The sequence below is a fragment of the Notechis scutatus genome, chromosome 3, assembly GCF_049901735.1.
Source record: "Notechis scutatus isolate UNSWTSFEM ecotype Mainland chromosome 3, rNotScu1.2, whole genome shotgun sequence".
Classification (NCBI taxonomy): Eukaryota; Metazoa; Chordata; class Lepidosauria; order Squamata; family Elapidae; genus Notechis; species Notechis scutatus.
In genome coordinates this window covers 75,065,472-75,084,899 of record NC_142011.1, presented here as the reverse complement: position 1 = coordinate 75,084,899, position 19,428 = coordinate 75,065,472, and the positions used below count along the sequence as shown (strand labels likewise).

Genomic DNA, 19,428 nt, shown 5'->3' with positions numbered 1-19,428 from the left:
CTCTGACTTTTTAATAAAGGTGAAGAAGGCAATGAAACATTAAGCGAGGAGAAACGGTAACTGACTACTAAGAAAGTGGAAAGCATGAGAAACTAAAAATAACCCCACTTTGATTTTGCTTGATATAAGGGGAACAGAGAGAAACTTGGACAGATTTCAAGATTCTTTTATCATATTCTACAGAAATAAAGAACATTCATGGAACTGTTTCTGCTTCTGTTTCTTGACCTTGCTTAAATACCTCATCAGGCATGAGAAGCACAACGCATGCTCTTAATTAGGCACATACTACCACGACTGCCTCTTTAGTAGTGCTGTATTCTCTGTTTCTTTAGATTAAGAACAGAGTCACGCGAAGGGCAGTCTCAGCAACATTTTGAGTCAAAATACCAGCACGAAAAAAACAGAAATGATCAAACAATAGCATCTTCAAGAAAACATTGGGTTTTATTTTTGTTGTAATAATTTTATGAAATGTTTTACAAGATGTACAAATAAAAACGTAACATAAACTAACAATCAGAAAGAAAGATAACAGAGAGGTGCAGGAAGATACAAAGAAAAAGAAAGGGGAACAAAAATATATTCAAAAAATGACTTCCAACTTCTTTCTCCAAGGATATAAGAAAACCTTACATTCAACTCTTAGTTTAACCCTATAATGTAGTGTTCATTTCCTGTAAAATGTTGGGATAGGTATGTTAGTTAATGATAATTTATATTGTCTGATTTTGTTATTTTCTATGTTAGTCTAATATCTGATTTGATTTTTTTTAGGCCTGTTATAGACGAAGTAGCCACGGAACCTTTAAAATATGCAGAACAGCTTCCAGTAGCACAAATAATACACCAGGTATGACTTTGTTGATATTTCTGTCAAGAATAAGCAACGCTTCAGTTTTAAAAATGAAATGCTTGTATTCACAAATTGTATGGAAGCAGAGATTTCCATTTAGGAAGTGCCGTTATTTAGAGTACTGAAAAGGAACCCCCCCTCACCAAATCTCCCTACTAAAATTTCCCTTCTGAAGTACCAAGGGAAACCTCTAGCTAATTGATTTCAAGCATTTAATTAATAACTATTTATGGCACAAAGTAGAGTTAGTGAGAGTTTATGGCTGTGAAAGAATACAGCTCTGACTTTTTAATAAAGGTGAAGAAGGCAATGAAACATTAAGCGAGGAGAAACGGTAACTGACTACTAAGAAAGTGGGAAAGCATGAGAAACTAAAAATAACCCCACTTTGATTTTGCTTGATATAAAGGGAACAGAGAGAAACTTGGACAGATTTCAAGATTCTTTTATCATATTCTACAGAAATAAAGAACATTCATGGAACTGTTTCTGCTTCTGTTTCTTGACCTTGCTTAAATACCTCATCAGGCATGAGAAGCACAACGCATGCTCTTAATAGGCACATACTCACGACTGCCTCTTTAGTAGTGCTGTATTCTCTGTTTCTTTAGATTAAGAACAGAGTCACGCGAAGGGCAGTCTCAGCAACATTTTTGAGTCAAAATACCAGCACGAAAAAAAACAGAAATGATCAAACAATAGCATCTTCAAGAAAACATTGGGTTTTGTTTTTTGTTGTAATAATTTTATGAAATGTTTTACAAGATGTACAAATAAAAACGTAACATAAACTAACAATCAGAAAGAAAGATAACAGAGAGGTGCAGGAAGGTACAAAGAAAAAAGAAAGGGGAACAAAAATATATTCAAAAAATGACTTCCAACTTCTTTCTCCAAGGATATAAGAAAACCTTACATTCAACTCTTAGTTTAACCCTATAATGTAGTGTTCATTTTCCCCGAAATGGGGTGGGGGGGAATTGTCAAATCCATATCTCAAAATTTGTTTTGTTTTTTTCATTTCCTGCAAAAAGTACGCAAAAGGCTTCCAATTGTAGATAATTTTATTTTCTCTCACAAGAGTTGTTAATTTAACCATTGTTAAAATCTCAATGTGGATGAACTTTCTACGCACGGGCATATAGCATACTATTATTGAGTTAAAAAGACCTCAAACTTCAGCTAAAAATAATCTGAAAACTGCCCATGAAGATAGCCACACTTGTTTCATGCTTATTTGGATTGCTGGTTTTGCTAATACACAATTTGTTTCTTCAATTTTAATGTAAGTTAAGGAGAAAAATTTCCATCTTATTTTATAAGCCAAATCTCGGCAATACTATTGAAAAACAGATGTACTTATACTTAAAATATTTATTGCTCTTTGTCAGAAAGCAACAAGAATTATTTAGAGCCTATATAGCATAATAGAAATAAACTGTTACCAGAGCTTGGCTATAAAATACAGCATATAAAAATTATGAGGCAGACTTGATGAATTATACAAATTACAATGATTGTTTAAAGAGAAACATAATCTGATCACATGGTATAGGAATTCATATTTAAGGAAAGCATTTCAAAGGGACAGCTTTGGATTCCAAACCTGGAATGCTACTGGAATGCTTTCAAAGAAAAGCCCTGGAAAAACATAAAATAATATTAATAAATTAATTCTTACATTTGTGAACTTCTGGCCAACCCAAGTGATGATGGAATTACATCATGAAACAACAATAAAAACAAAGTGAAAACAAACATTCAGTTATATTTCCAGTAGGGTCAATGCTAGGAACATCTGCAGAAGATACTAAAAATATTAAACTGAGGACTATACAATTGATGTCCTGTTCCTTTTTGTGTTGGTAGAGCACAAAACATGTTTAATAAAAGGAAGAGTTTTAATCCCATATTGTCCTTGCCATCTAGGCTTTTTAGCTTTCCACCCATCAACATTCCTGATCACTGTTCAGGCAATCTGTGTCTATCTGTCTTGGTCACATCTACTAAAAAAAAGGAATATCTTTAAAATGATTCTAACTGAAACATAGGTATTGTCTAACTGTATTTCATGGCTCCTTTCAGCACAATTGTTACCAGAAGTTTATGTGTAACTTTCTTATTCCAGCTTTGATCATATTTAATTGATGGCAAGCTAGCCAGATGCTATCATCTAAAAATGACCCATTATCTACAACTGCTGTGGCCTTCAGGTGCAGTTGCTTTCAACAAGAGCAGACAAGAGGACAAATAGAAATTTGCTAAGTGGCAAAATTGCTGGCAATATCCCCTGGATATTAATTATTGTTAAGTCTGTTTCCAGGTGTCTTTTTCAGTCAAAGTTGCTTGAATTTTCTTGCTGGAGGCAATGGTAGCTTTACCTGAAAAGAAACACAAGACACCTGGAAACAGACTTAAGAATAATTAATTTTCAATCTTTGAAGTACACTGGTTTGTAAAAATTTAAAAAACAAAAAAAAAAAAAAAAAAATTGACCAAAAAAGGGCCCCCGGAAAAAAAAAAAAAATAAAAAAATAAAAAAAAAAAAAAAAAAAAAACAAAAAAAAAAAAAAAAACCCCCTCCCCCCCCACAACACCAAAAAAACCCCCACAACCCCAAAAAACAAAAAAAAAAACTCTCTGTTCATGCCTGACTCTAAGCATAAATGAATTAAACAGCAGAGTAGGCAGTAAGTCAATATGTTCTTAACTGTGAAACTGAGCAATGAAACAGTTGAGGATTGTTTGGAATAGGTAAATAGGAACAGCACCAAATGGTTCACCTACAGGAATAACTATGATGGGAAACAGAATTAACCTTTAAGATGGTTGACCAGATGAAATGTCACAGTAATATTTTTACAGCACAAGAAAGTAATATAATGCCGATAGGTTCATTTTGGTAGCTTTTTTGCCATTTTGCAGAGGATTGCATTGCTGAACGAAATGAGAAATGGTTTTTTTCATGCATTTCTAATATTTCAAACAGCAAATGTTCATACTATGTAATTCTTTGGCAATACATCCTACCAAAGCAATTACTTGACTGTCCTGGCTCTTTCTAGTGTCCTTTTTGAGTGTCCCACTTTCAATTCAGATTTTGGACATCAACTCTGAATAAGAAAGAAACAGGTTTTCACTTTAGGTGACACACTGTAATTTAGTTGCAACATTTTGTGGCACAAATTTATATAAAATATAAATATAAAATCCATTTCCATTGAAAGTTTATTATGTACTTCGTTGACTGGATTACCTTCCAGTAGAGTGATTTGGCAGCCAGATGTATGTTGAAACCATTATAAATATCATTACATTAAGAGTAGTTCTTGTTAGGAATATAAGTCACCTAACCGGTATTTGGGTTAGAAATTACCTCAACAGTTCTCACAGAGATATTGTTTTGAAATTTAGCATATAAATGAGGGAACAGAACACAAGGTTATAGAAAACCTTTTAAAGAAAAAAAATAAACCCCTTAAAATTAGCATTTCTGTGACATTTCAACTATTGAACTCTACTGTAATATATCATTTCCTTAACTGAAAAGTTTATTTTTAAAATAGCTTATTTTCCTATGCTTTTAAAAATATAAATAAGAAAAGTTGGTGTTGATTTCTGCATGTGTTGGTATGGGAATAATTGCAAAATAATGATTTATTTTTGATTCATATAATGAGTATACTTCCGATAATATTTTCAAAGAACTTCTGCTTTCATTACTTTATTCTTCATTTTTTTATACTTCATTATTTGATGCTAATAATACTATGAGAAGTTTTTGGGAATTAAAGGGGAATGAAAGATAACCAATTGTATTGTTCTAAATTTGCTAGCTTTAGAAAAAGAGCTAATAATTTATTTTCCATTGTGGTAGAAATTTATGTAAAATATAAATACAACATCCATTTTCATTAAAAGGTTTACCATGTACTTGACTGGATTACCTTCCACCAGCCTAGATTTACACAGATATTTAGGGAATTGGCAGCCAGATATATGTTGAAACCATTATTAAGGTTATTATGTTAAGGGTAGTTCTCACATAGATATTTGAAATTTAGCATATAAATGAGGGAGCAGAACACAAACAAAAGTGCTCTTTAGAAAAAGCTAATAATTTAGTTTCCATTTTGGACACAATTTGCATAATTCTAAATTTCAAACTTTTTCACTTAAAAACACAGAAGAAGCAAATTAAAAGAGTTTCAAAATTTTGCATAGTTTTTAATGGGCTTTCTATTTTGCTTTAAAATTTGGTGACAACTGCAAATGTGCTTTGATTAGGAAAAGACGTTCTGATTAAGTGATTCACAGCTGGTTTTTCTGCTCCATTACAATATAAATTTCTGGCAAAATTCAGTGGGGTGCATGCTCAGCTTCACCTGGAAGCAGGGGTAGGCTTCAGAAATTTTAGCAACAGGTTCTCTGCCCAGTTGCTGGGTGGGCGTGGCCATGATGGGCGTGGCCTAGTCAGCCTCCTGCACCATGGCAGGGGGGTATTTTTGGCCTCCCAAGGCTTCGGAGGCTTACCTCGGGGAGGGCAAAAACGGGCTCCTCGGGCTCCAGAGGCTCTCTGGAAGCCGGAGACAGGCCCATTTCCGCCTTCCCGAACTTCTGGGAGGCCCGTTTTTCACCCTCCCCGAGCTTCTGCGCACACCTTGCACTTACCCACATCCAAAACGGGCCACATGGGGACTCCTGGGACAGGGGCAGGGTGGGCAGGGCCAGCCAGGAGTGGGATTTGGGGGTTCTCTGAACTGCACAGAATCTTAGCTAGGGGCTCTCCCGAACCCCTGGGAACCCCCAGCAGTCCACCCCTGCCCGGAAGCTAGCATAATGGCAGTCTTTGTAGAGGTTGCTCACCAGTGGATTCTAGAGATAGTGCCTCTTGATTGAATTTGGGATCGCATCCTTCAAAGAAGTGGTGGAATCAAATGGCCTTTATCGGTATAATAAGGTATAACAAATCTTGGTCTATGTTCTTTCATACTGTTGGGCGATGAAAGGAATGTGTAGAGATTGGAGCCCAATTAAAATTTGCCTTTGGATACAGGGAACTGATTGTCAAATGCAGGGGAAATCAGAAGATTCAGGCAATTCAAATGGGTATAAAGATTCATTGCAAGATTAAGTTCTCTATAAGAATCTGAACTACTAACGGTCAACGGAAATGGACAGTAAATAAGGGTAGAAGGAATTCAAAGTGGGCTGGACTTAGATCTCTTGTGGACACAAAGAGACTCATGACGCATTTGACCCCTCCCTTGGGTTCAGCCTGGTCATCTCCTACACTGAGGAGCTTAGGAAAGTGGATGTGTTGGACAACAAGGAAGATAATGATTCTGACAATCACTAATTGTTTAAAATGATTGAAATGGAAATGGAAATAAGGAGTTAATTAATTAAATAGAATAAAACCGAAAAACTGTAGAGAGTTAAAAGTATCTTCTGTAAGATCTTTACATATTTGGCAAGATGCAGATATAATTGATTAGTAGATATTATTAAATATGCAGCCCAAATAAGTACAGTACTATGGATGGGCATTTAATCTGCTATTTATTGATGAAATTTAACCCTTTCTAAACTGTTTTTCTTCCAGAGATATGTGGTATCTTAGAAAGATTAAGCCCACATCTTCCAGGGTCTGTTTTGACTTGCATATTCAAATCTGATATCTCCTGTTGACTTTTAATTGCATTTCTATTTAATATTTGAAATTCTTTTCTTATTGATATTTTTTCCTGCAGCATATATATCATAGATTTGATGCTAATAATTATTTGGTTGATTTTCCATAGTAGTTTTAGGTATCATTCTTTGCTGTGCTAACTATTGTTGCCTGTATAATGTGTTTTAGGTTATGATAGTATTCTTGGCTTTGTGGTAAAATATGAAAATTGTGGTAGTGACATCATCATTATTGACACTGTTGTTTTTCTTTGTATTATTGTTAGTTTTGTTCAGGTTAACAAAACTCATAAATGTTATGATGTAGGCATTAGGACTATCAAAACACCCCAATTTCTCTCCTCATGGGAAGAACATACCAAGACAAAGAATGAAAACAAAGACTTGGATATTACACATATAATATTACAAAGTAATATATATTTCTTTACTTTCTGGCATTGGCACATCTATGTTTGGAATACCATAACCATTTCAATAAATATCTTTATTTTGACTACCAAAATTTTCTATGCTATTTCTTCAGCATCAGCAATAAATCAAGTCATTTTACTACAAAACAATCTGATTATTCTTTAGCACCTGAGTTGTTTAAAAGTAAGGCAATGTTTAATTTAATTCAGAAATCTTTTAGTGAGCTTCTTCTTGCAATGTTCAAATAATAAGCCTCTTCACCAGAATTGAATAAGCTACTTGAACATAAGGACTGAAGGCTGACAGAATTCTGCTTGACAAATGCTGTTATATTTATTTTGAACATTGCCAAACTGCATTGAGCAACTTTTAAAAAATGTTTCTTATAGACTTCGTTTCCAAGATCCATGTTGAAGTTTAATATAACTGACATGAATATATAGCAAAACATATATTTATTTCTACAGTTTATATTCCATGCCCTTTATTTCTGCAGCTGCTATTCTGTCTCTTTTGTATTGATTGGCATTTGTAGAAAATGAAAAGGACAACCTTTTCCATATCAATTCAGATCCATCCTTGCCTATCTGATATATATTCTCCTCTTCTTTCAATCAAAATAACATGGTTCTAGATTCTGAAAAACCACCTTTTTGAAAATGAACTCAAGCAAAATACTTTTCTTCCTATAAACATTGAAATCTGCCATTCGAGGTTGGACTTCCCCTTCAAATATGCCATCCTTCCCATATTGATAGTGAAATTTTGGGTTTGAAGAAAGAAACCCATCAAAATTATATGTGGGGTCCAAAAGTTTAGAAGAAGAAAAGCATAACTTCCTCTACTTTTCCCAGAAAGGAGAACCCCATCTTATCTTTATGAATGACATTTCATTAAGTGGTTAGCTTAATCATCTTAACCAAGTAAAAGTCTTCTGACTTAATAGAAACCTATATCCAGAAGTGATAAACAATATATTTTTGAAAGGAATATCTGGGCTGCAAAATAGCATGGAAAGTCAAAATGTATCCTAAAAGAAAGCAATGGCAAACTTGGTTGCCAAGGAAACTATAAAAAATGCCAATATGGCCATCAAAAGTTAAGTTTGATTCAATGGACTGATTTGCAGTGCTTCTCAACCTCAGGAACTTTAAATATGAGGATTTCCATTCCCAGAGTTGAAGTCCACATATCTTAAAAATTGCGGAGGTTGAGAAACATTGGATTACAGTACATCTAGTCCTTGAATTACAGCCATTCCTTTACTGAACATTTGAAGTTACAACTACAATGGTACTGGGGAAAAAATGTCTTAGACCTCTTCACACTTACAACTGTTGCAGTATCCCCATGGTCACATAATCAAAATTCAGATGCCTGGCAACTGACTCATTTTGATGGTGGTTGCAGTGTCCCGGAGTCACATGATCATCTTTGGTGATCTTCTGACAAGCAAAGTCGATTAGGAAGCCAGATTCATTTTACAGCCGTCACATCAACCGCAGTGATTCACTTATCCATGGCAAGAAAAAGTGGGGCAAAGTGAGGCAAAACTCACTTAACAACTGTCTCACTTAGCAGTGGAGATTTTGGGCTCAATTTTGGTCCTAAGTTGAGGACTGCCTGTATCTTTTCTGCCATTCAAAGGGAGTTCTTTATGAAATGTAATGAAAAGCAAGCCCCCTCAGCTTCCACACTGCAGATATTGACTGTTTATATGATTGTTTTTAATAGACTTTAGAGGTTCCTATTATTATTTTCAGACATCTTTCCTACTAAAATACAGAAAAGACTATTTCCTTGCAGAATGCCTGACTGGTAAGAATGAAGCATATGAATGGGAAGTGATGCCCATCAGCTTTGCCTGAATGCATTAGTGCTTGCCATTTTAACCTTGTCAGCATTTGCTGGTGTTATCTACTGAGAGGCTATGTCTACAGTGCAATCTAATGTGTGAATTTACGGAGGGAGGGGGAGAAGGAGGGAGGGAGAGGGAGAGAGGGAGAGAGAGAGGTTTTTCAAGAAGTTACCTCTTGCAGTTTTTAATTGGAAATCCTTTTACATTAAAAATAATCCAGCCTCTCTGAAATCAGGATCAGCCCACAGATGGGTCAAAATACATCCAATTACACCCTGACTGATCTACTTCCCTTTGATTTGTTAAAAATAAAGTGGCAATTAGTACACAATAGATTTTTATTAGTCTCTTATAAAAATGGTTAAAGATATTTAAAATGTTAATCAAGCATGGAAAGTACCAGTATATGAATGAACAAAGACAGTACAGGTTTTTGGTAGAAGGAAGCACTAACATACTTTGATTAGCAGGTGAAATTGCACTAGAAAAACTGATAAAATACAAAGAATCCAAAAGTTGGTCATATTGCAAAGCCAGTAACAATGAATGAGAATCACTCTCCTGGTAATTTTACATGGTTACTAATATCTGCCCATACAATAAATCTTAAGTGCCACAAAACAGAGCAAGATTTCTACTGTGCAATTCTTGGGGGTGGGGTGGGGAATTGCAAATAGAAATAAAACCACTGCAATGTATTGTCCCCAAGTGTAATCCGCAAAGGAAATCTAAGAGCATGGATGTAAAGCCATAAAAAGGTAGATGAGTAATAAGGTCATCATCTTTTGTCTTCTTTCCATTCTAGCTCCTTGGTAGAACTTGTATGATAGGTTCCAGGTTCAGGTTTTGAGATATTTATGTCCAGTGAAAAAAAATCCGTATACAAATCCTGGGATGGTCATTGCAAGTTGACAACAACTAGCTCAGTGAACTGCCTAACTCAGTAGCTGTGTTTATGCATTGTGCATATTGTCTAAATATATGAGCCGTGGTGGCGTAGTGGTTAGAATGCAATGCTGCGGGCTATTTCTGCTGGCTGCAGTTTGGCAGTTCAATTGTCAAGGTTCAAGGTTGACTCAGCCTTCCATCCTTCTGAGGTGGATAAAATGAGGACCCAAATTGTTGGGGGCAATATGCTGACTCTGTAAACAGCTTAGAGAGGGCTGTAAAGCACTGTAAAGCAGAAAGTAAGTCTAAGTGCTATTGCTATATTGTTTTTAACAATAACATGTTAAGCAAACTATATTGATCTGCTTGACATAATTATTAGTTGTAAACTATGCTTTACAGGCAATAGTGTCAGGATTCATGCATTGACAACCTAAATACTGTCATTTATCACAGTTTTTAAACCCTGTAATCTTATGGCAAATTCCTGTGATAAAACCTTTCCAACCGAATATACTAGGCTCTTTTAGGGGTAAACCAAAACTGTAGTTAGATTAAAATTAGCTTATTGACCTTCTAGTTGTTAAAGCACCTTGCCAAAAATGATATTTTAAGTGAGTTATACTTTACTATCTTCAACATATCTGAAGTTACCTTTTTCAAAGGCAGTTATATTACTTGTTCACTTCTGGATGATTAGGAAGCATTGAGTATTTCCCATGAAATGGATTGTACATAATCGGAGGTATGCTTTGTACTGAGAATGTTGCTATTTTGGCTTAACATGGAACTATTCCAACATTTTGAAGTATTTTTCTAAATCATTGGGCCTCTTGATATGAAGGACCATAGAATGTTAAATGAAGATGAAGCATCTTTGGAAGAATAATGGTAAAGTACAAAGGGATTGCCTCAGAAATGTATGTGTGCTTTGTAGTGATAGTAGGAGGGATTATTTAATAAGAGAGGGAGGGCAAAAGAGAACAAAATAATTCACAGAAGTGCTGAAAATATAGACATTGATAGCTCCAACTTTCAATTGATTTTTCTTCTTATTAAAATAATACATTGCACTATGCACAAATTTATTGGTAGTTTATTAAATCAACCACATGTTATCATCATACTGACTGTACCCATACATGTATACTAAACTATTCCAAACAAGTCACCTTATGCCTTTGCACAAAGTGGGAGCCCTTTAGAAATACGAAAAAAATGTGGGCTGATGAGCAAAGGCTGTATCTTTCGTTTGATTTTAGTTCCAGCACCTGATGTAGAGCTTGAGACGTTATGGGGTTTGAGATTTGAGTGCCAGTAACAAATAGGTATTCATCTTCTTCATTTAATTGTCTAAATATTTCTTACAGTTCACGATCTCTGTATTTCAAATGAGGTCCCCGATCTATTTTTCTCCCTGATGTTCTCGTAGCTTTTGTTTACGAAGATGAGAGGCTGCTTCCAGAGGTCTCTCTTCAGGCATAGAGTTGGAATCTTCTCTCTTGAGATCTCTCTTGAGATCTCTCTTGAGATTTAAATAATATCCAGAGGCACAGAGAGTATAATTTTCCCAGTTTGCAGGTGGAGTCTTTTGTTTGAAGAGCTGCCCTTGAAATCTGTCTTCTGTTTGTAAAACTATTTAATTCAATCTTAGGAGTTTTTCATTGCTTGAGTCTGAATCATAACCTAATTGGCTAGAGTCCAGTCGTTTATTGCAGGACTGAGTTATTGCCTAAACTGCACTTTATGGCTAAAATACCCTTTCTACTTCTGTGTTACCTTCTGCATTTATATTAGTCTGGCTCTTTGTTTCCTGCCCTCAAGTTGTAATTTTTTTTTCTTTTTTGGCTGTTTTGGAACAAAGTTTCCTATGTACATGACAATTGCATCCTGCTTTGACTTTCTGATACCAGACACACAATGCTGGTTAAGGGCATCCCTTTGATATGATCCATTACTTTCTGATAGCCATTATTGTCCTATCTTTGATGGTGTTCCTTTGATGGTCTCTTCCATCTTTCAAACAAAAATAAATCCCACAATAGATGACCTGTTTTACATTTTTTTCATCGATTGCATTTTGCATGGTCATATGTGTATCAAAAAGAAAAAGTGTAATAAAAATGTTCACTTGCTTATTCAACAAACACTTACAAATGGGTCCTCAGAAAAAGCAAACACATATTTGCCTGAGAGCTATCTTTGTAACTGCTTTGTTTCTGCTGATGCATTTTGAGAGGTAACCCTTTGTATAATCATATGTGAGAAGTATATTTTATCTTTTCCCTATAATATTTGAGTTTTCTTGGAGCCTGGTGGCAGTTAGGAGCCCAAAAGCAACAAAGCAAAACTGTCTAAAGCAATAAATGTCACTATTCAACTTTTTGCCATTTCCAGGTAGTTCTGCAGAGATGGAGAGTGGAAAGGAGCTATAACACATTCTTCTATGCAGTATCCGACAAAGGCAATTTTGCCTTTTGTGGGTTTTGAAGCATTAAATCAGGAAAATTCAGAATATATTTCTTGTCACTTTCGGAGTATGGTGTGAAGTGTGAGTATGTATCCCAGAGATTAGATCTGTATCCCACAGGTACAGAAAGACTAAACTTTCTGGAATCTGAACCAAGGTAACCCCTCAACAGATTTTTAATGAAGAAGTCTGTTTAATGTCAAGCGATTGGGTTGCATTTGCATTATTATTGTAGAAAATTTGAAAACAGAAAAGCAAAACTTACTTTCCACCTCTGGAAAATTTAGCTCCCCTACAATCCTAAACTAAAATCTCCCTTGTCTTTACTTTCAGTATACCAAAACATTCCAAGTTTCTTCCTGGAAGTCTGGCTACAGAGTCTTTGATGAAAAAATATGTCAATGAAAACTCAGTCTTCCAGGCCAAAGATTCAGAGATTGAATATTGGCAACTGGACCAATCCTTATTTATCTTAGACATTCCCTTGTTCATTCAAGCAACTTCATCAGTCAGAGCAAAATTAGTTAGGCAGAGAGTAAAGAGAGTTTTTGGACTGCCCCAATTGTTATCAACTTTAAGGATTTCTCCCCAAACTGCATAACAATAAGTCAATGAAGACTCAATCATCCAGGCCAGTGATCCCCAACCTTTTTTATGCCGCGGCCCGGTACCGGCATCAGCTGGGCGCCACGGCCCGGTACCGGCATCAACTGGGCACCGCCATCTTTTTGACGAAAAAGTGCTTCCGGTGACCTCACCGGAAGCACTTTTTCATCAAAAAGATGGCGGCGCAGCGCTTCGGTGAGCTTTTCCGGGTAGAAATGGCTTTCTACCCGAAAAGCTCACGAGCGCTGCGCGCCATCTTTTTTGATGAAAAGTGCTTCCGTGAGCTTTCTACCCGGAAAAGCTCACCGAAGCACTTTTTATCAAAAAGATGGCGGCGCCAGCAACCAGCGGCCCGGTAAGACTTGTTCCGCGGACCGGTACCGGTCCGCGGACCGGCGGTTGGGGACCCCTGATCCAGGCCAAAGGTGTCTAAAGGTCACCTTTGATGACTATTTGTAAAAGCATTCCTTTTACTAGGACTTCCACTATATTTTATATTGGGCCTAGAAAACTTTTCAACTCCAATCTTTTGAATGGGCATGGTTAATTTGATGCCACAAGGATGGCCATTTTGTTTGCTTATTATTTATAATATTCATAGCCTACCTTTAAAGCCAGAATATTTTGAAGTTTCAACTGCTGCTTATTTCCTTTGTGTGATTCCAACTTTTTCAGAGATATAAACCTCTTGCAGGGGATAGCATCACAGTGTCCCATTAAATGAGGATTTCTTTGAATTTTGTTTTAGGATATAGAAAAAAATGCCTAAATGCTTTCCTTAGGCTTTAATCAGTACTTGAATTGCATTGAAATGGTTTTGGAGTGTTCAAAGTATGTAATTTGGGTATACTTGGTGTGACATTACCTTGATTTAAGCCTACTTTCTAAAGATTTAGAAGAGCCAGAAACGTTGGAAGCACTCGTCATCCATCAGCCCCAGGTCAAAGCCTTCCAAGTAACTTTCTTCTGGTCCTGCCAACTTAGTTGAGGCTGAAGAAACACATGTATGCATTGAAGATGACAAGCTAACTCTCTGAGACAGCATGTTGGGAAGGCGTTGAGCAGTGTCAATCATTGGTTGTTATTCTCTGTATGAAAGCGTAACGCTGAAATGTTGCTAATGAAAATGGAAGGCTTGCCTTTCTAATGTTCAGCATATACAGTACTATAATGATTTATCCATATAAACTGTGCCCTATAGAGTGCATTTTGATAAATCCTTTTAAGCAGTTTTGATTATTAATTCTGATCGGAAGATCTGAACATAGGAAAACACACACTTTTTTGTCTGGTCATTTTCTGGTCCATAATAGTCCATAATAGAAATAATGACTAAACATGGTTTTCTACCCAGAAATGGGCAATAATATTGTTTTCTAATGCTGAATATCAGGTCTGCACAGTATCATACCAAGGTCACTCTAAACCCTCTGATGCAAAGGGATCTCCTTCAACTTTGTGTCCAAACAATAATTTTTAAGAGATAAAAGGAGGAAAAAAGATACTAATCACATGGGAAGTAATCACATTCTCTATGTTTAATTCACTGAATTAAATTTCAGTTATTCCAGGCCCTGTCTGGATTTGGGAGTGCAGCCTTGGTGAAGGGAAACCAATGGCTGACAAAAGAGTTCCTGACCTCAGGTTGGGTCATTCTCTACATACCAAGTTAGTTTAATTTCTATAGATCTAGGTTGAAGTTCCAGATAGATATGTTGTCCTTTCACTGCCTGCTCTTTATCAGGCAAGACTATCTCCATGTGCTTTTCTGCTTCCTGGAGAATAGTTATGGAGTCCAGGACCTTTCCTTGGTCAGTGTTGAGGGGGAAACCTTGATTCACTACTAGAAAAAAGGTTAAACTTCCCCCTTCGGGCTGTTTTTAATGAAAAGAAAAGAGCAACCTACTCTATTTAACATCTAATTTATCCCTTATGTATGTCTCCTTAGATTCTTTATTGACCTCCATTGGCTTGCCCTGTATACCTTCTTTATATTCCTTTCAGTGAGTTTATGGGCTTATTTTGAATTTACAATGAATCAAATAAACTACAAGCTGGCAGTAGCCATTATTATGATTGGTTGCACAGTCAGCCAGATGTTTAGGCTGAATTTGGCATTTTTATTCTCCTTCCCAAGAACCTGTGATGTTGTGGCTTGATGGTATTAAAGGTATCATCATACAGTATATGCTGTTCCAAATAAAGCTGCCAATTGACTAATTTAATTTTGTCAGTATCAAAGGTGCTCAAGAGGTGCTCCAGATATTTGGGGATTGAACTCGAGGCACCTATTTCTGTTGATACTATCTTTGCTTTCTTTTTTCACAGCTTTTCTATTTTTATTTGCAGAACTTTGTACTTTGGGATTTTTTTTTCTCCATTATTGTTTTCTTATTATTTTGACTTTTCCTATAATTGTGTAGCTTTTCTAAATTAACATTTTTCTCTATTTATATAATTTATGTGGAGTTAACCAACACCGCATACTCTACAGGGAAAGCGTCTCTTCATTTGGTCTGCCCAAGGTGGCCAATGGATCTTCTTGGTTTCCAAGGTGGATCTTCTCAGGAAATTTCCAGAATTCTGGAGGGCAATTCGGTTGAGCTATTCTTTGGAATTATAGATCAGTAGTAGTGCTTGAGATAAGATGAGGGATGTGTGAGATAAGATGTGGGGGAGAGAGTTTGCTAAGAGTCCCACTGCCAAGGGGGTGCCATCTTGAGCCTACTCGGTGATGACCTCCTACCCCTCGCCTTGGGATGCTTGTCCCCAGATATGTGGCCTATTTTCACTGAAGACTCATGAAAGAGTGCAGAAAAGAGCAACAAAAATGATTAGGGGGCTGGAGGCTTAAACATATGAAGAACAGTTTCAGGAATTGGGTATGGCTTCAGAACTTGTGAATGCTCTATCATTGGAGGCTTTTAAGAAGAGATTGGACAGCCACTTGTCTGGAATGGTATAGGATCTCCTGCTATGGCAGGATGTTGGACTAGAAGACCTCCAAGTTCCCTTCCAACTCTGTTATTCTGTTCTATTCTGTTCTGTTCTCCTTGTTTTTAGAGACTGATAAAAGATGAGAAAGATGTTTGGGGATAAATAAGTTCATGCTGTTCCAAATGGTGATGTGGTAGACTGATTAGTTACAATTGTATTAATTTGTAAATTACTATGAGGCTCTGGAATTAGAATAGTAGATAAGTTGTAATACATTTATTGATGAACTTCAGCCAAGATAGGAAAGCGGGAAGATGTTCAAGATTTAGACACTAACTATACAGTGCTAGAATCAGAAACAGCCCTGGAAATTACATTTGTCAAGTGTAGAATTTTAAGGTTTATGCAGGCAATCTATGTTGTGGCAGGATAAAGAATAAATCATAAAGTTAGGGAAATACCGGAAACACAGATATAATAATTATACAAGACCCAGTTTATCATGGTGACTTGAAATTTTGAAAAAGGAGAGCGTGAGAAACCTGTTTTATCCAATGTTTTTCAAGTTTCTGAAGACTTCCTTGATAAAGAAAAGAATTTAATGAACAGATTTTAAAATGTTAACCGAATTCCTTTTTTAAAAAAATATTTTTTTAAATAATTGAGCTGATATATTACTCAGCAGAGTAGTGTCAGCATTGTGAAACTTTGCATATTTAAATTCTTTCCTTTGGGCTGCTTTAGGAGTTAATTTGACCAGATAAATTGCAAAATAATTTAGCACTAGTGGTTAGTTATGGGACTGTGCATTAAAAATCCCAGAAAAGTTCTATTAAATAAATGTAAGCAAACTTTCTTACAGTTAATCTTGAAATTGGTTTACAGTGCACCAATTATTAATCTGTTTTTATATTTATTTCAACAAATTCAATTTTAACATAAGGCTAATTTGTCATTTAATCATTTTAAAACAGAAAACTCCAATTTAATGAAAAACAGCATGAGTAGAATATATATAATTAGAATTAAAACTTGTGTTGTACGCTTTGTAATTCTGCATAATGGGAAATCTTGTTATAACACATTTAAAGCATAGTGTAATATTGAATTATTTAGAATTAGTTTTTCAACTCCTTTTGAGATATTTTGGAGTAAAGTGGCTTGGAAACACGACTAAGAAAAATAAAAATAAATTTTAACTGCATTGAAAGTGTCTAATAAGGATGTATTAATAGATGTATCTTAACTCAGTTCAAAAAACATATAGTAATGTTAGATTTTCCAATTTTAGAATTTGCACTTGGAGTAAAAAGCTTTTAAAGTATTCTTCTGAATTTATCAGCAATCTTATCTGATCATAAATCTTATATTTTGTCCTAGATTTCATTTTCTGGGCAAATTTGGGGTCTGGAGTCATAAATTAAACAATGCACACTGCTTTAAAGTGATAATCCATAGGATAGACTCAAGTTACATTAAGTTAAATGTCATCTAAACTTTGGAGGTCAGCATTTTAAGGACCTAGTTCTACTTGTTAGAGATGTCAGCTGGTGATATATAATTTGTCTATTGGAGCATTTTGGTCAGTTCCAGGGTGTGATAACATTTGCCAGTAAGAGCTTGTCATCTCTCATTATCTGCTACAACAGAATTTTCCCATTAAGCCTTTAACTTCCTACCATCCCCGTTTATTCTTTGTTCCTCTGAGACTCATTACACCACATTTGTCCGCATTTGTCATTTATTATATCAAGTTCTTGGTTGACTTAACTCGTAGTCTCTGCATTTGTTAGAATGCTTCTCATTTGCTTGTGCTTATTTTTTCCCCCTTCCATTTTTTTGTAGGGTGGAGTAGTAATCAAAACAATATTATGCAGGTCTCTCTGGTGACTTATTTCTTGCCAGGATATGGAGAATATGCAAATATCTTCCTAAATTGCATAGAAGTAGACTCTCAAAATATGGGTAGATAAGAATTAATGATCTCAATAGTGCTGCTAGTATTCCAGTGTAGCATAGCATTTGGGGAGATACAGATCTACTGTAGCTGAGAGCAGAGGAATCTATGTCAAAATATTGGCTTAACAGTAAAAAAATTGGTAAATCAACAGCTTACAGTCCTCAGTACAGAAGTGTTAAAACCAAGCTATAGGTTTGTTTTTTCATCACAAGTATGACCTAAAGGGTTAACATTAGGCCCCAGTAATAATGCTGACAATGCCTGTTCTATTGGCTTACAATCAGGGGTGGGATTCAGATTTCTTAACAACTGGTTCTGTGGGCGTGGCCTAATTTGTGGGTGCGGCTTGGTGGTCATGTGACTGGGTGAGCGTGGTTTGTTGACTGGGTGTGGCTTGGTGATCATGTGACTGGCTGGGCGTGGCTTATATGTAAATATTGTAAATATTTATGTAAACATTTATTTTTTTATTTAAAAAAAGAGCAACTTTTACCCAAAATCAGGCAAAGCAAGCAGGCAGATTGAGTTGCTCACAGAACCACAGATTCACTCAGAGATCTACCTTTCTGCAATCGGCTACCTGAGTCTGCAAAATAGAAGCTTCAGTCCTAAGGAAGGTTCAGCTCTGCTTTTAGATTAGCTAGAAAGCAAGAAGTCCAAATATTTTCCTGCTTTCTAGCTAATCTAAATCTTCCTGCACAGCAGAACAGCTGATGGTCGGGGGGGAAAAATAGCAACTTAGCAGGCAGGTTTGATGGCACGCATACCAGGTAAGGTGTGAGTGGGTGGGGAGGGGAGGAGCCAGCCAGTGGCACGATTTGCCGGTTCTCCGAACTGGGCAGAATTATAACAACCGGTTCTATAGAATGGTCCGACCAGGTAGAATCCCACCCCTGCTTACAATACATGGTGGTACATGCACACATCTGTATATATCATCACTCTATGATAAACTCAATTTTTGGATTCTACTAGTACTTTTTCCAATCTTCGACAAATGATGGTTTCCCTCAAAAAGAATTTTAGTAAGTTTTCTCCTTCAGAAACAAAAGAAATGAAAAGCCCACAGTTTTCTTTCTGCAGAATTTCACTTTAGGTAGATATTTTTCCCCCCAGGGTTCATTTTCCTAAATGTAACTTCTATTTTGCTATACAAAGGTTATATTCAATGCAAATGAATAGTCATAAACACAATAGAGTCCAAGAGAGTGCTTTAAAAAAAGTCTTTTATTGCCAGTAGTAGACAAAGAGAAGGATAACTTATTCTCTTGGAACACGGGGTTCCACTTGAGGTAATATTAATGAGATGCCTCTTGAGCTTTGCCATCAGCCATGGCTTAAAATGCAATGTGCAGTTCAGAAGAACTGCAGTTGGTCCCAATTCACAAGCTTTCTTCCAAACAAGAATGAATTTTTTTTCTTAATATGAGAATGTCACTCATGATAATTGTTTCAGGGCTTCTATTAATTATTTTAAAGTCTCCCATAGCAAACTTAATTGCTAGTGTTTATCCCCTGCAGACCAACACTAAAATGTTAGTGTGAATGCAGGAGGAGATTTCAGGCTAAGGGGGTGTGCTAATTAAATAGCTGACATTTTTCATATCATAGGGAGAAAATTTGTTTAATGACTAAATAATGGAAAACCAATTCATCCTATTATTAATTACCTCTATTTACTGATATCCACATGAAGTAGGCAAAAATTAAATGCAAATTTGAGAAAAGAATCTGATCTGAAGGTT

At 36.0% G+C, this 19,428-nt stretch overlaps 1 protein-coding gene across 7 annotated transcripts in view; it reads left to right on the top strand.

The window, feature by feature from the left end:
* Positions 1-19,428, top strand: part of PIGK (phosphatidylinositol glycan anchor biosynthesis class K) — a 131,124-nt gene that overhangs the window by 65,068 nt on the left and 46,628 nt on the right. For 6 of the 7 annotated variants that reach the window (XM_087960493.1, XM_087960491.1, XM_087960490.1 and 3 more), the window contains exon 10: positions 778-853. The exons of the other annotated variant lie outside the window; for it this stretch is intronic. In XM_087960493.1, coding sequence (XP_087816619.1) covers positions 778-853 — 76 coding nt within the window. The remainder of the gene's footprint in view (positions 1-777; positions 854-19,428) is intronic. 7 annotated transcript variants of the gene reach the window in all.